This window comes from Pelobates fuscus, chromosome 2 (assembly GCF_036172605.1).
Source record: "Pelobates fuscus isolate aPelFus1 chromosome 2, aPelFus1.pri, whole genome shotgun sequence".
Taxonomy (NCBI): Eukaryota; Metazoa; Chordata; class Amphibia; order Anura; family Pelobatidae; genus Pelobates; species Pelobates fuscus.
The window spans coordinates 406,968,174-406,984,607 of NC_086318.1; the positions used below are offsets into that span (position 1 = coordinate 406,968,174).

General features: G+C 38.9%; 1 protein-coding gene across 1 annotated transcript in view; it reads left to right on the forward strand.

The window, feature by feature from the left end:
- TTC7A (tetratricopeptide repeat domain 7A) overlaps window positions 1–16,434 on the forward strand; it is a 324,338-nt gene that overhangs the window by 51,773 nt on the left and 256,131 nt on the right. The window contains exons 6-9 of the mRNA XM_063443923.1: window positions 4,022–4,100; window positions 12,436–12,596; window positions 12,908–12,971; window positions 15,513–15,650. Of these exons, the coding sequence (XP_063299993.1) occupies window positions 4,022–4,100; window positions 12,436–12,596; window positions 12,908–12,971; window positions 15,513–15,650 (442 nt within the window). The remainder of the gene's footprint in view (window positions 1–4,021; window positions 4,101–12,435; window positions 12,597–12,907; window positions 12,972–15,512; window positions 15,651–16,434) is intronic.

A 16,434-nucleotide genomic window follows, 5' to 3' on the forward strand; every position in this document is an offset into this window, starting at 1 on the left:
AGGGCGATGCTGGGGACAATTTATACAGCATACAAAATCCAGCGCACTAAACCACAATTTCAAGTTTCACAGAATGTAATAGTTTTATGTAAAAACACCTCACTTAGATCATTATATGATCATACACTGCATAAACCTGCCACAACGTCAATGTACCCCATTCATGGCAGGTCCTACTCTAGCAGCCAAATGCCTGCTCTTATGAGATTAACCCACTTACTTGTGAAAAAACGTCCCCTGCAGTGCAAGGCTAAATATATATATATATAATAGATTATTGATGACTAAGCCTTTCTACAGCCATTAAAATGTTTTCTTAATATTCTAGAATTTTTGGGTTATCTACGTTGAAGATATAAGACTATTGTTCAGTTTGCAGAATAAAGTATTTCAGGAAATTCTTAGCAAAATAATGCTATTTTACCAAATATGCTTTCATTTCCTTTTCCAGAGAATGAGCATTGTTAGCATTTTAGGAATTTAATATCAATAAAGCCAGCTTTCCTTCTCTTAGCAGTATAGTGTTATCCCAGTGGAATCAAATATTTGTCATTGTATGAGACTCTCACATATGGGAGCAGACTAGAAGAAACACTCCCGCTTCCCTCTCTCTTCAATACTAACCGGCTGGAAAATATATACATTTTTTTTTTAAATCATACATTGCATAAGCCTGCCACAATGCCAGTGTACCCTATCCTAGCAACCTAATGACTGCTCTTATGAGATCAACCCTCTTGACCTCCAGCAACTCTCAGCTGATCTCCATTCCAAACTCTCATTCATCCCAACTTTCTCCTGTCCCTCTCTGGCTATCTCCTCATATAATTCTACCCTCACCTCCGCCCTGGACGCTGCAGCCCCGCTCCAAAGATGCACCTCAAGGAAGACGCACCTCCAACCTTGGCACACTAAATCGACCCACTACCTGCAGAGATGCTCCCGTTGAAGGAAGAATATTCTGCACCTTGTCAGACTTCCTCCATTATAAATTGATTCTGTGTTCATATAGCACAGCCCTCACCCTTGCTAAACAATCCTACTTTTCTTCTCTTGTTAGTTTATGTTCACGCAATCCCTGGCGTCTCTTTAATACCTTCAACTCTCTCCTTCGCCCACCTCAAGCCACCCCTCAAACTGACCTTTCAGCAGATAGCCTTGCATGCTACTTTACCAACAAGAGTGAACAGTTAAGGAAACAATTTTCTCCCTTTTGCTCCTCCCTCTCGCAACCACACATAGACCATACCTTCCCTACCCTATAGGCATTCTCCCCAGCTACAGAACAGGAGGTGGCTTTGCTTCTCCTCTCCTCTCGTCCCACCAACTGTCTCCTTGATCCAGTATCTTCCCACCTCGTCAGCGTTTTCACCTCTGTCTTGTACAATCCTTAACAAATATCCTAAACTGCTCTCTTTCATCTGGTGTTGTCCCTACTCCCCTTCAGCATGCTACTGTCCTACCCATCCTAAAAAAGCCATCCCTAGACCCGTCTTCCCCTTCCAACTATCATCCCATATTCCTGCTTCCTTTTTCGTCAAAACTTCTAGAAAGACTTTACTCGTATGATTCACTTCCTAAAGTCCAACTTCCTCCTCCATCCTCTTCAATCTGGCTTTCGCCCCCTCCACTCTACTGAGACTGCTCTTATTAAAGTTAGAAATGACCTAATCACAGCTAGATCCAAAGGCCACTACTCCATACTAATTCTTCTTGACCTCTCTGCTGCCTTTGACACTGTTGATCATGTCCTCCTTCTCCAAACTCTTCAATCCCTCAGTCTCTATGACACTGTCCTCTCATGGTTCTCCTCCTATTTCTCCCAACGTTTGTTCAGTGTCTCCTATTGAAAAGTCATCTCCTCCTCTCGCCCTGTCTCGGTTGGAGTCCCCCAAGGATCTGTTCTTGGTGCTTGTTCATGCTCTGGTAATCTCTCGCATGGACTACTGTAACTCTATCTCTATCTCTATAACAATAATAATAATATAAAATTGAGGCCATAGTTAGTTACCTTAAATCACAAAAGGAAGTTTTTATCTGTACCGTATAATAGCTGTACTGGTAATTGAACACTAGAGTGCGCACATTACACATCTAATAACAGTCAAAGCTTGTAAATTGTTTACTGCTTCCTCTCTGGATTTAAATATAACACACAATTCTAGCCATAAGTTCAGTAAAGTACCATCCTTATTTTTTGGAATGCATGGGTAGAACATTAAAATATTCAAGCAAAATGTATACGTTATGATGAAAGTGAACTTTAAATGCCTTTCCATGGTCTCAAAGTAACTTCTAATGCTAATAGGTGTGGATTTGTTAAGTATGTAATTGGCATATGAAGTCGGAAAGGGAATATATCTAAAAACATATTGCAAAGTTGCAGATCTCTTGTCTGCAGCCTTTGCAATCCCTCCCCTTCTTCCCTAACCCAGACTTTCTGCAACTGTCCAATCACAGACTTCCCAATGCAGCTCAATGAGAAGTCTTTGCAAGGCAGGTGTTCTGGCCAGTTGCTGCCTCTTGAGTTTAGCTCCATTGACCAAACCAACCCAGGAAGTAATAGAACCCATTATCGGATTGACAGCCAGGAGGGTGTAGCAAGGTTAATTTATAAAAGTGCTAATTTCTATTGAAATCGTCCTTTTTTTTGTGAAATGAAACAAAAAATGACACTCTTCACACATAGATAAAAAATATTCAAGATTATACATTGGGTTTTTCACTAAAGACCAGCTTTTTTTCCGGATGGATATTATTTGGTGAAAATGATTCAGCTGAGTCTGGAGCCATTGGACTAGATGCATTTGGTGTCTGGATTGAAGTCAGTGCTTTCGCATCCAAATTTTTTACAAAGTGTAAGATTCACAAGTGGGACTGAATGCAAATGAATAATAATTTCAAGTACTATTTACCCATTAGTAGCACTTGCATCCAGTGGGCAAATAGTTAAAAGAACAAACCATGGCAATGGGTTAATTATGTGGCGGTTTACCAGCACTTGCTAGGCAGTAAATAAATAAAAAGCATGTGGGAGTCTATAAGAGCCCCACATTACAATAATGGAGGTTTTTAACCTTCATATGCACCCACCTGCTCCATATTTACTAAAAATGTAAAGCTTGAGACTAAGCCATTGTTGCCCAGTCGCTAGATGGGGACATCCAATGTCGCCACATCCAATGGGGATAGGTCCTGTGAAATAACTGGGGAGCATAGTTTTAGACTTTTCGTACTTATTTCGCGAGGTGAACCGCATGGGAAGTGGGGGCATAGTGAAGTTTAAAATCTCTCTTATACTAATATTTATTATTCATCCCATAGGTTTTTTTATGTATTGTATTTGTATTTTTTATTTAACTTTTTCAATGTGGCGGTCCTCTAGCAAGTGCTGGCCACCCTGCACACAATTAACTCTCGCGGGCCTGCCAGCAGGCAAATAGGATTTTTTTCAAATCCAAGTCCAGAATCGAAGCATCCAGGCCTGGAATTCATTTACTTGTTTCAGATTTTCGAAGTGTTTAGTCCGGCACATATTCGGGGCCTGAATTACAAAATAGAGACATTGTTGAAGTCCACGAACAGTGTCTGAATTTTGAAATCTGAATGGCTGCGTTATGGCATATATTATGGGTCATTCTGACATTCGTTATTATCGCCTCAGTGTGTTTTTTGGGGGGAATCGAAAGTGAGTTCAAACTTTTAATCAAAAATAGCATAAATGAGAACTCCTAATTAGTACTGCTTCTCAAAATGTCACTTTTGTTTACCAAGATGCATTGAAGGAGGTATGTATCCATTACAAAACTATAGGAGTGATAACTTGTTTTAGGGCTATTGTGGGGGAAAGGCATTACAAATATGGTTCCTTTGAGAATGTAGGGATCCAGTGTTCATCAAAAATGCCTTTTTCCTACCTTTTTTATCTTATACAGTTACATATCAGAAATGTTGTCTTTGCTTCGTTCTTTCATTCATTCATTTATTCATTCATTCATAATACATTGTGTCTCCTCTCTAGAAAAATTTCAAAAGGAATTAACGCACTCAGAGATGTTTTGAGAGTGGTTGACACAAAGGCTATGCAAACCTTCAAGATGGTAAGTAAGCGTATAATAGTGCATTAGATTATACCATTGTTATTCCTTATATGATATATGTAACACATCGATAACCAGTTAATTGAGTATTATATTGGGGTTTATGCTCTAAACACCTGTAGACGTGCAGAATTTAGACTAAAATAGTCCAGCAATGTCCATAGCTGAGTTGAGGATTTTTTTTTCCCAAGTCAGCACTTTTTACCTACATTCTGCAATTCAATTTTCAACCCACTAACGTTTAGTGTTCAGTGAATAAATGCCTTGTGATTCATGCCAAGGTCAGCAAATGTAATTCCACAGCCTATGTATAAAATCTCCTTTATAAATAATTATTCTGTAATACAGGGATTGACACACAGCAGATCCCCAGTTATTGTAGAACTTCATCTCCTTTGATGCTTTGCAGGGCATACAAGTAGTTCTATATTAATATAAGAAATCTACAACAGAATTTGTGTGTTGGGGACCTGCATTCTAACGCTAATTAACAGAGTACTCTTAATGGAGTATTATACCAGCTGTCTTGTTCTTCACTTATACTCTGTCGAGTCTGTAAAGACAGATGATGCTACTAGGTTTAAACAGACAGTTACTTTTCAACTTAAAAGGGATATATCATTTTAATTAGCATGAATCAGAAAAAAAGGCAACATTCCCAACAGTTTAATATTGCTGTGATCCAACCACATTGTAGTTAATTTAGTTCTAATCACCTCTTTCCACATGTTGCGGATTTCAATTTTGAAAGGACCATGTTGTGATATTAGCTCAGTTGGTGAATATTACTGATAAATAAACAGGAAAAAGTATGAAATGTCTGCAGCCAATCAGAATCAAGAGTTAAGTTAATTAGGTTTTACTATTCCTAGAGAGATACAGTCACTCAAACTGCATGATTCTCTTCTTGTCATTTCGGAAGAATTGCGAACTGAGAGACATTATTCTTCAGCAAACTCTCTCAAAATTGTGAATCTCTGATCAGGGAACAGATAGCTTGTGATATTATAATATCTCTCCATCTCTTTTACCCCAAATCTATAAATTGTTTTGCGAAAATGTTCACTTCTCTGACATATGTGTCAATCTCACCTGGTCTTGACTTCAAACATCTAAATATTTCAACAAACACACATTTTTTTCTACATGTTATATTCATTTTGAAAACTATATAACAGATGGGCAAAAATGTCCGAATGGAAAGAATCCGGTGATAATGACCGAATTCTGACCACATTGTCAAATCTTAGGTTTACTAAAACTAAATAGGGTCAGGATTCGGTAAGTCTGACCAGTTCTGTAAAATTTGTTCTGCTATTTCGGAAAATCACTGATATCCGCATCCGATGCAGTTTGCTTCAGAGGAATTGAGAGAAATATCAAGGACAGCATGGCGACCGAATGACCGAATCACAAAACAACTGAAACAGACAATGAACGAGCTGGTTTGTTCGTTTTGTGTTTCGGAGTTCACAGCGACCAAAAAAAAATAAAAAATATGATAGATGGTTTTGAGATACAGCCAGTAAATGAAATAAAGAAATAAAAAAAAAACAACACATAGATAATAATAAGAAATAAACCAGGATTCAGCCGCAATATGCAACCGAATGCGCAAAAGTTTGAGAGTGTATATGTATATATATTAGTGTAGATTGGATTAACTGCATTAGTCCCGTGAACAACATGCCAAAATACCAGAGTATTACCGTATGCAATAATACCTTTTTAAATCTGCAATAGTAGTGTAGATTGGATTGGCCATATTAGTCTCGTAGACATGATGCGAAAATACCAGAGTATTAAAAAAGGTATCATTGCATACTGCAATACTCTGGGATTTTGGCATCATATATACACAGTCACAGGGAAAAAAACTACACCCTCTTAGGCAAATACAACCTCAGATAAACAACATATGACATATTACACCATGTCATGATTTATTTAGCAAAAATAATGCCAAGATTTTTCCACCGTGCAGAACTCTATAAAACAGTAACTATTTACTTACTGTGCTACCTGTATGTCTATGTGCCAAAGTTATTGAATTATTATTTTTATTAATGTATACATTTTATTTCCTAATTTTCTCCTCCTGCTGTTCTATTTAGCTGCTGCCGCTATGATGCACTGCTTCTTCTTACAGCAGTAACATGTTCAACAGGAAGGCTTTCACATACATGTTTGGCTGTGTTACAGCACGCATGTTTATAAAAATGTCCACGTCAAAATATTACTGACACATTTAGGGAATGAAACGGCCCCAAAGCCAATAGATAATTACTTTGTTTTAAAGGAATACTTTAAGCAACTGCAGCTTGATATACCGATAAACTGACCGAGTCTTTCCTGTCGCTGTGCACTGATTTCATATCAAACCATTTAAGAATGGTCTGACATAGACCATTTGGTAAGATGACTGCACTTATCTCAACCATAATGATAAGTGTTAATTCTATCCCACATGGAGACGTTTTGTCTGAGAGTACTTGAATAAAACTTACCCTTATAATCTTCAGTGTAAATTCTGTTGATGTTGGGACACCTTTTGTGTAGTGCAAAGTTTAATTACAGTATAGCCATATTGTGCGACTAAATGTCCATATTTATTTACTTAACCCCTTAAGGACCAAACTTCTGGAATAAAAGGGAATCATGACATGTCACACATGTCATGTGTCCTTAAGGGGTTAAAGGGATACTATAGTGTTAGGAATACAAATCTGCCCTCTGGTCCCCCCTCCCTCTTGCAGATAAAGTAAAATATTTACTTACCTGATTACAGCACCGAGGGACATGTCCCTCGGCGCTAGGACGGCAATCCACCTCCTCCGGCAGGGAGCTTAATGGATATGCGCGGCAAGCGCCGTGAATGCATTAGGCCCTCCTTATAGGCAAGCATTAAATCAATGCTTTCCTATGCAGATTTTACTGACGCTGGATGTTCTCATGCAGAGCGTGAGGAAGTCCAGCGTTGTAAAGGGACTCAGAGACTCTTAGAATCCTGGAAGCGCCTCTGGTGGCTGTCTGATAGACAGTCACTGGAGGAAGTCTTAGTCCTGCAAGGTAACTATTGCAGTTTCCCAAAAACAGCAATGACTTACATTGCAGGACGAAGGGGAACAGGGACACTCAGACCAATAAATACAATTTATTTTTATGAAAGCTCTTATTTTTATTATTTTTTTTTGGGGGGGAGACGGTTATAGCTGCTTTAAACACTTTACACGTGACACAACAATGCTTGTTCTAATCTTGATGGAAGATTCATTTTGTTCCATGTTGCCAGTATGGCAATTCTTATTATAGTCTTTTGTTTTGTATGCAAGCTGTCTAAGCAAAACTATGCATCAAGGTACAGGTGCCCAGATGCAGACTAAATATAGCCTGCATGTCTTGCAAGGACTACTGCAAGCTGTGCATGTATAAAGGCAGGGGAGTTTGCACACCTTAGGGCTCAGTTGTCATGCTTCCCAGCTGAAACCCTGGTAAGTAAATCCGAGCAGAACAAAAGCAAGCAGCCTGTTTGGTCAGCCAGGGAGAAAGGTTTACTAGGTAGCAACGAAAGGAGACCGAGAGATGGCTTTATATGCATAGCCAATCGACAGCTGCTCCATGTGACATCACCATGTATGCCAGGGAAGGTAGAGCTTCAGACAGACAATGGAAGGAAGAAGCTTCGAAATCACGAGCAGAGTGCAGGTGCACTATTAATCCTATGACTGTAACTAAAATGAGGTGCCTTTTGATTCAATGAATGAGAAGAACTAACCACGACTTCTCAACTGAGAAAGGAGGAAACGTATACATTCTGACTCCTTTCTCAACGTGTATTAAAATATCTAAAAGCAGATTTTAAATAAATGTGTTAGGAATATCCTAATATTTTGTCATTCAGATCAGCATGGGGTAAAATCTTGGGGTAGACTAAACATATAATAAAAACAAACAAACAAAAAAAAGTACAGAAACATAGGCTGCGATCAGATATTGTTCAGTCTGGAGGGCAGATGACGTTTCCATGACAATCAATGTGCAATTATCATTATCCCTGCAATATATGAATAATGTATAATGTTACGTTAAGTAGGACAAGTTCTAGTGTGACGGTCATCTTAGAATATTGGCAGAGATAATAACTATAGCACAACTAACATTCTAACATTGTAGCAGAAGTGGCTGAACACATTGAAAAACGTGTGACATTAATGGTAGTCCCAGAGATAATATTTGTGTAATGTGCATTGTTTTCGGATCGGAGCAGAGCAGACAGAATAGGGATACTTCTAGTCATAGTAATGGATCAGTAGTGAGTCTGTGCACTGCCTGCAGTGCCTACATGTTCATGTGCTGTGTCACTGTTTGTTATGAAGCTCTGTGACCTACTTTAAAATTAATGTCTCAATGATCTGTGCGAGCATTCTATTTTATTAATGCAACATTACCCCTGCTATCTGTCTACAAAAACTGATTTTTTAAAAAGTGTTAAAAAAAACCCTGCCAGTGAATGCTTAAATATTAAAGAGACATTATAGTCACCAGAACAACTACAACTTATTGTAATTCTGGTGAGTATTGTCAGTTCCTGCAGGCTTTTGAATGTAAAATCTGCCTTTTCAACAGCCTTCTTTTTTTTTTTTTTTTAAAGAAAAGGCAGTTTTTACATTACTGCCTAGTAACACCTCTAGTGGTAGTCACTCAGACGCCCGCATGGAGGCGCTGAACATTCCTCATAGAGATGCATTGATTCAATCCATCTCTGTGAGGAGATGCTTATTGGCCCAGCGTTGTATTTTACCACACCTGCGCAATTGCCTTACAATCGGAAAGCATTGGATTGGCTGAGATAATCAAATTTGATAATCTCTGCCAAGGAGGTGGAGCATGGGCTGGGCCAGCCACAAAGAGACCCACACAGCGCTTGAAAAAAAAAAAAAGGTGAGTGAAGGGAGTCCGGGTTCCTAAATGGCAAACGTAGAGCTATCTATAGTGTTCCTGTAATAATAAAACAATTCTTTCATGAAACACTGTAGTTACACTATAGTTAATGAAACTATTTTGGTATATCACCCCCCCCCCCCCCCCCCCCCTGCAGTGTCACTGCTCAGTTCTCTGCTGTTTAGGAGTTAAAACACTTTGTATATGCAGCCCTAGCCACACCTGCCTCCATGTAACTTGCACAGCCTTCCTAGACAAATCCTGTAAAGAGACAGCTAATGTTTAAACTTCCTTTGTTGCACAGTCTGTTTAATATATTATTTCTTAGCTCCTGATCATGCAGGAGCCTCCTGATTAAAGTTCAATTTATAGCGCAGAAGATAAAAAAAACCTCTAAAGTAAGTTGACATCTAACTGAAAACCCATTTTGTTTTCATTCAGGCTGTGTCAGTCACAGTCAGGGGAGCTGTGGCTAGGGCTGCATAAACAGAAACAAAAGTGACTTAATACCTAAATGGCAGAGAATTGAGCATATATACTTCAGAGGCATGTTCTGTACACCAAAACGGCTTTGTTAAACTAAAGTTTTTTTGGCGACTGAAGTGTCCCTTTAACCCTTTAAGGACCAAACTTCTGGAATAAATGGAATCATGACATGTCACACATGTCATGTGTCCTTAAGGGGTTAAACAATTTCAAAGTTGTTTATTTTACTAATGTGTATCAGTTAGCCGTATCTTACCTTGTAAAGAATGGAGTATGTTAGTGTAAGTACTTGCGTAGAAGTTGTTGTTCGTCACTACTCCTACAGGGACTAAAGTTCTCAGGGTAGTTGCTGGAAAAAGTTTGAAAAGAAGATCTACTGTCTGGTGTTTCAATTATGTGCAGAATCAAATATTTAAATGTGTGATGCTGTTATTCCCACGTTTATCTACCTCCGCCTCAATTTCTTTCCAGCAGAGCTTCTCTCATAGATACACTTAACCTCTTTGTTATGCTAAGATTTCATTAAAAATGTCCTTGAGCAGGAAAAAGTGTTTATATGTGCAGCCTAGCACTCTAATTGTTCTCCTGCCCACTTATTACCTAAGGGGTTAATGACTTGACGTGTCTGTGAAGAGCATATTCTTCAGTGCTATAGGACGGAATGCATTCAAGGTTATTATGTGGCTGGTTATGAAGGAATAGAAATCAGGTTGGGATGTGCTCAGCCTTCTCTTATTTTATCTGTGCCATTGAACATACATAAAAGTATGTATATATATATATATATTGTATTTTATTTATGGAGGAAATATTTTTCCCTGCATCATGGATCATTTTCTGGATTTCAGAGTTCATCCCACTCTCTCTGCAGGTTTATTTAGTATATTTATTTATGACAAATCTTTTTGTTGTGGACTGCAGAGAAATGTAGGGGACTAAGAACCTGAGGGATGTAACTGTTGAAAGAATTTCATGCTGCGATGATAAAATGATACTGGCTAATATCAGACTCCCGGAGGCTACTTTGCGCATGTTTACATGTCATAAAACCATTGAAAGGCCTGCTTGCTAGTCTGTCCTCTTCTGTCATTTGTCAGCATTAAAGCACAAAGGTACAAACGCTCCAAGGAATGAATGCATTGAAATCTCCAGCAGTAAAAGATGCTGTCCATTATTTGCTTGTGAAAGGAAGACACAAGTCTTTGTTATTTAAAGAGTACTGTGCATGTTCTTATGACTTTCATTTGTACGTGGGAAATGCCTTTTTTTCCCCGTTGAGTTTGTAAGCTGATTCCATTGTAGAGAATTATAAATGTTGTGTTTCCCCCCCCCCCCGAAACATCAAGCACTCCTGTTTAAAATAGATTTAAAAAATAATAATTAGCAACAGCTTTATTCATGGAGTCCTGGTTTAGGAAGATGCAAACATCATAAGTAGAATAAAGCAGATTGTGATCATGTAGTTTGGGGTGAGTTTTGAGACGAGAGACAACGAATAAATGAACTATAGCAGGGATAGGGTTAGATGATTGACAGGCAGAGCAGGATTGTATCAATAGGTCAAAGGTCAGCATTAGGAGCTATTGACGTATCAGAAAAATGCAAACATTTAGGGGCAGCCACAGGCCGAGAGCAATGACAATCCATCAGAAAGACAAAAGTCTAAATCTTCTGATTGTAGGACGTTGGTGAAAGCCTTACATAGACGGTCTTCATGAAGGCAATAGTATGGCAGTGAGGATAGCAGACATGGTAGGAACGAGGAGGACCTCTACTGGTGGATTTCTGAAGGACACAACATGGAAAATATATCAAGTGATGTGTGTCTATAGGCATTTAAATGCAATCCAAAGCAGGATTTTATTTATGTATTTGTTATAATTAGCCTTACTATAGGGGAGAATGAGTGGCCATGGGGCAAGTTCAAATAAATAACTTTTTTTTGGCATGAAAGCCAATAGACCTGTTTCTATTCAAAAAAGCATGCGCAGTGTGTATTTGACTGATGGAGTTTAGACGACAAGTTTTATTTATTTTAGTTTAATGGCACATTAGTGTGAGTATTATTGCTGGGAAACTCTGCCACATACTACTCTCATGCAGCAACAACTTAGAGAGAATCTCCTAGAAATGAAGGGGCATTAGGATAGAGCAGAGATAGACAAACATTTAGTAGTACTGTGCCAAAGATCTTGGTTGCCTTGGCATGGCAGTCCTATTTTTAAAAATTGAGCTGTGTGTGTTCTGTTGTGTTATTTATTGGTGCTGGAGTTGCTTTGTTGTGTTGTATTTGTGCGGATATTGTGTATGTTACTATTTAATGTGGGCTCTTTTTGTGGAATTGTGTGTGTGAATGATATGTCACATTGTGTGTTTGGTGGTGTGTGTATGTGCGTGGCTGCTTGGGGTATTGCATGTGAGGCTGCTTGTGTGTGGTTATGTGGATTGTCAGTGGTGTAGTGTTTGTGGGGACAGTTTGTGTGTGGGCTATTTGTATTATTTTTATGAGGAGGAGATTTCTTCTGCAGCTCTGTGTATATTTGGCACTGTGGGTGACTTCCCTGGGGTCCAGGGGTGACTGGGCTAGCCATGTGGTGGTCAAGGGCAGGCGCTGTGGTAGCTGCTCCGGGCTGCACTACTCCAGTGCTGATTCCTGTTCACAAGTTTTGGGAGGAAGTGAACTGAGATCACTTCCCCTAAGTACCGCAATGCGGAAATTGAGGATTGACCCTCAATATCTTTTTGAACTAGCAGATATCTGAAGATCCACTGGGACTTCTGATAGGCCAGATCCTATTTGGCTCTGTTGGCCTTGAGTGCCATAGGTTGCTGACCCCTAGGATAGAGGATAAAGACCTTTTTAAGTTACTCATATATTAATTTATTTGCTTCTTTTCATTGTTTCCAGGCCGCAACGAAGCAACTTGCTGAAGTGCTGTTACACTCGATAAGTGAGAGTTGCTATTGGAGTCCTTCAAAAAGTCAGTTGTCAGAGCTTTCCAACAAAGAACAAACTAATTTCCCTCGCAACATTCTCCATCAAAGACCACAGATTCACTCTGGAGATAAGTACGGCAACTGGCAAATTGCATAGTTTTGCCTTTTTAATATGGAAATGATTGCTAATTTAGTAGAAAAGCATCTGATTAAGCAATTTTACATGTTACAATTTAACACAAAATCCTGAAATGGATCAGAATATAACTCAAATGATGTACTTTAACCGTTTCTAATTATGCGGAAGCCAAATTAAGGTATTATGTGTCACATTAATCATGCATGGCTTGTTTCTTCTTACTGGGATTCTCTGTCTGTAACAGTTGTGGAAAAGAAAGACCCACAATATATAACCTCAATTTTTCAAATGTGTTTGTTTTCAGTCTTTATTGCCCCCAAGACAACATTGAGGAGGCACTTCTGCTCCTTCTGATCAGCGAATCAATGGTAAGCGTTTTAGAATATTGCAGAACAAAGTGTTATCCAATGTTCCAAATGCAGTATTAGACTAGATCGTCACTCACTGGGTTAATCCGGCTTAATATTCAGCACTCTTTGTTTATCTAATAACTACAGCTGTTTTGCATAAAAAGTGGGAAGAGGACTTTACTAAACTGCGTGCGTACTACAAAAGGATTGATTAAGCAGCTATATAACCAGTGTAAGACAGCATGGAGCTTGTCTCTTTGAAACATTGTATACCCCATTTTAAAATGAAATTGTTCTGTTTTATCAACGAAAATGTGTGTACTTTTATTTGTATTAACCCGCTCAATACACCTAAATTGGCCGTTAATCTGTTTTACCTTTCTTGGTAATATACAAATAAATAAATGTATTCATATCATCTGATGAGGTCAGTTAGTTAATGCACCAACTTTCTCAAACCTTAGAATTGTAGTTTTGGGGCCCTGGGAGAGTCAAATTTGCTCTTTCTTCTGCACAAGTCGAATAAAATAAGCACTGTTCGGATGAATAATGATCATTTCTGTTTATCAGCACTTTAATCAAGTAATTTTAATCGGGGTCCATAGCCTACACACTAAGCATTTAAAAAAATAGTTCTCTATAAAAAAAAAAAAAAATAGGAGTTAAAAAAACAATTTATATGAATGTGATATTGCAGTATAACAGGTATGGCAAAAATGAAGTGAATTAATGTATTTGACCTTCCTTACATGTGTTTAAATATTGATAGATTTGGTGTGCACAAGATTTTAATAAGTGCTGATGGATTTGGGTGCAGTAGATTCTAATAAACTGTGATGGGTTTGGGGTGCACACGATTCTGATAAGCTCTGATAGATTTCAGGGACCAGGAGATACTAATGTGCACAGTTTGGTTAATAAAACAACATTGAAAAATGGGGTCCATATGAAAGAAACACACAGTATGATAGTCCTTATTCATTCCAGCAAGAATCCTGTTAGTAGAATCAATATGTAAACGTTCACATGTTGAACCATATACCGTATTTTCTATTTATATAGATGATAGAACAATGTCCATGTGCTTTAATACACCTGAAATGGCCAATCGTTACTTGTGAAATAATAGACATGTTGTTTTTTCTATGTGTAGATAGATTTCATTATTAATGCAGTTATACTGCATGAATAAAGAGTTTCTCGTTTAAGATATTTAAGATTTGCTGCTAATATATAGTCAAGCAATAGTCTAGTACAGGCATAGGCAACCTTCGGCACTGCAGATGTTTTGGACTACACCTCTAATGATGCATTGCCAGCATTATGGGTGTAAGAGCATTATGGGGGATGTAGTCCACAACTGGAGTGCCGAAGGTTGCCTACCCTTAGTCTAGTACAATTGTATTAGCATACAATTTAATGGTGAAGAATAAGGTCAAAATGTTGACTCACCAAGAAATTCATGTCGCTATAAATGTGCCAGTGCGTGACCTGTTTTTCTTGCTTTTCTTAGTATATATTTCATTGTAAAGACCTCCTTGAGCTCCGACTAGCCCTAATGTCTGAATGGAGCTGTGTTTGCATCCTTTGATAGCAGAGACAGTTTGAGGGCGCCCCCTGCTCTCATGCACTGCATTCTCTCTGACAGAGACGTTATATGACATCATGTAATTCTAAGTGCTCTCTTATGCAGAAAGCTGTGTGGCAGTGCAAGAACATTCCTCAAGCTGTCTCTGGTGTTACAGAATGCAGTGCGCCCCTCCACTCTAGGCAAAAAAAACTCCAGTTTGTATCTCCCTCATCACCTGGCAGATGTGATCACCAGGCAAAAATATACAAAATTCATTACATTCAAGTGTGTATGTATGTATGAATGTATGTCTGTATGTATGTGTGAGTGTATGAATGTATGTCTGTATGTATGTGTGAGTGTATGAATGTATGTCTGTATATGTGAATGCTTGTGTCTATGTGCATTTCTGTAGGTATGAGCAAGTGAATGGCTAGTTATGTGTGTATGGCAGCTATGTATGAGTGGCTAGCTTAGTCAGCATAGGTAAGTGAATGTAAATGTGGCTAGGTGTGTATGTGTATGATTCATGATTGTGATGAATTAGGTATGTGCGAGAGTAGGGCTTGTATACGTTTGTGTGTCCCAAATTAACATTTTTGCCTGGCTCCTAATATTTCGGTCCTGACTTGGAAATTGTAAACATTAGACAATAATTACATAGAAAGCCACATAGGAGAACATGTTAAGTAAATCCAACCCTGATCATTTAGTAAGTTTATTGTATTTAGTGTATTTTTTATTGGGATGAATATTGTTTTTAAGATATATCACTACAGAATCATAAAAAAAGGTGCAAACATGTTCCTAAATAATAGAAATCGCAGATTCTTAGCCATTCAAATGTATTGAGCGAAAAGTAATATATTTCTACTAATAGAAGATAAACGATTAAATTAAAATAATTACTCGGACAATACCCAGGTAAAACCGCTGAGTCGTATGTTTACCTTTTTATAGACTTTGACACAATATAATTTACTGAATAGGCAAACCGAGATGCTGTTATCAGCCGTGCTCCTGACCAGAAAGAAGACCGTGAAGTTAGTCTGCAGAATGCGTCTGCTGTGTACGACCTTCTGAGTATCACTATGGGCAGAAGAGGGCAGTATGTCATGCTGTCAGAGGTATGCTCAATGCTTTACTGACCGTGTGAACTGTGCTGTGTGTGGTTTCATTGTAGCAATGCTCTGATTTCTGTTTCCCAAGAGTTACAATGTTTTAGATTTTTCCTCTTTTCTATTTCTGCTATTTTTTTTATTGAAGTTAGGATGATGATGTAACCCTCCTCAAAAAACTACTAACACATTAGGAGTAAGGAAATATGTTTAACACAGTAGAGACGTGCAACGTTCAAACGTTTTTGTAGTAGCTATGGTACAATTAAAGGGACACTCTAGGCACCCAGACCACTTCTGCCCATTGGAGTGGTCTGGGTGCCAACTCCCACTACCCTTAACCCTGCAAGTGTAATTATTGCAGTTTTTTATAAACTGCAATAATTACCTTGCAGGGTTAAGTCCTCCCCTAGTGGCTGTCTATTAGACAGCCACTAGATGGGAACTTCCTGCTCTATAGCACAGGTTTTCTGTGCTAGAGCGTCGCTGGACATCCTCACGCTGTGTGAGGACCTCCAGCGTCGCTCAATTCCCCATAGGAAAGCATTGAAAATCGTTGCATGCGCATTAGGTCTCCTCGGCCGGTGGGTGGGATCAGTCTCGCCCACCGGCCGACGTAGGCAGAAGGTGGAGCGGCGGGGGAGGAGCAGGCAGCGACGTGGGACATGTCGCTGCCTCAGGTAAGTCACTGAAGGGGTTTTTACCCCTTCAGCAACTGGGGATTGGGGGGTGGGAGGGAGAGGAATCCTGCAGTGCCAGGAAAACGGATTGTTTTCCTGGCACTGGAGATTCC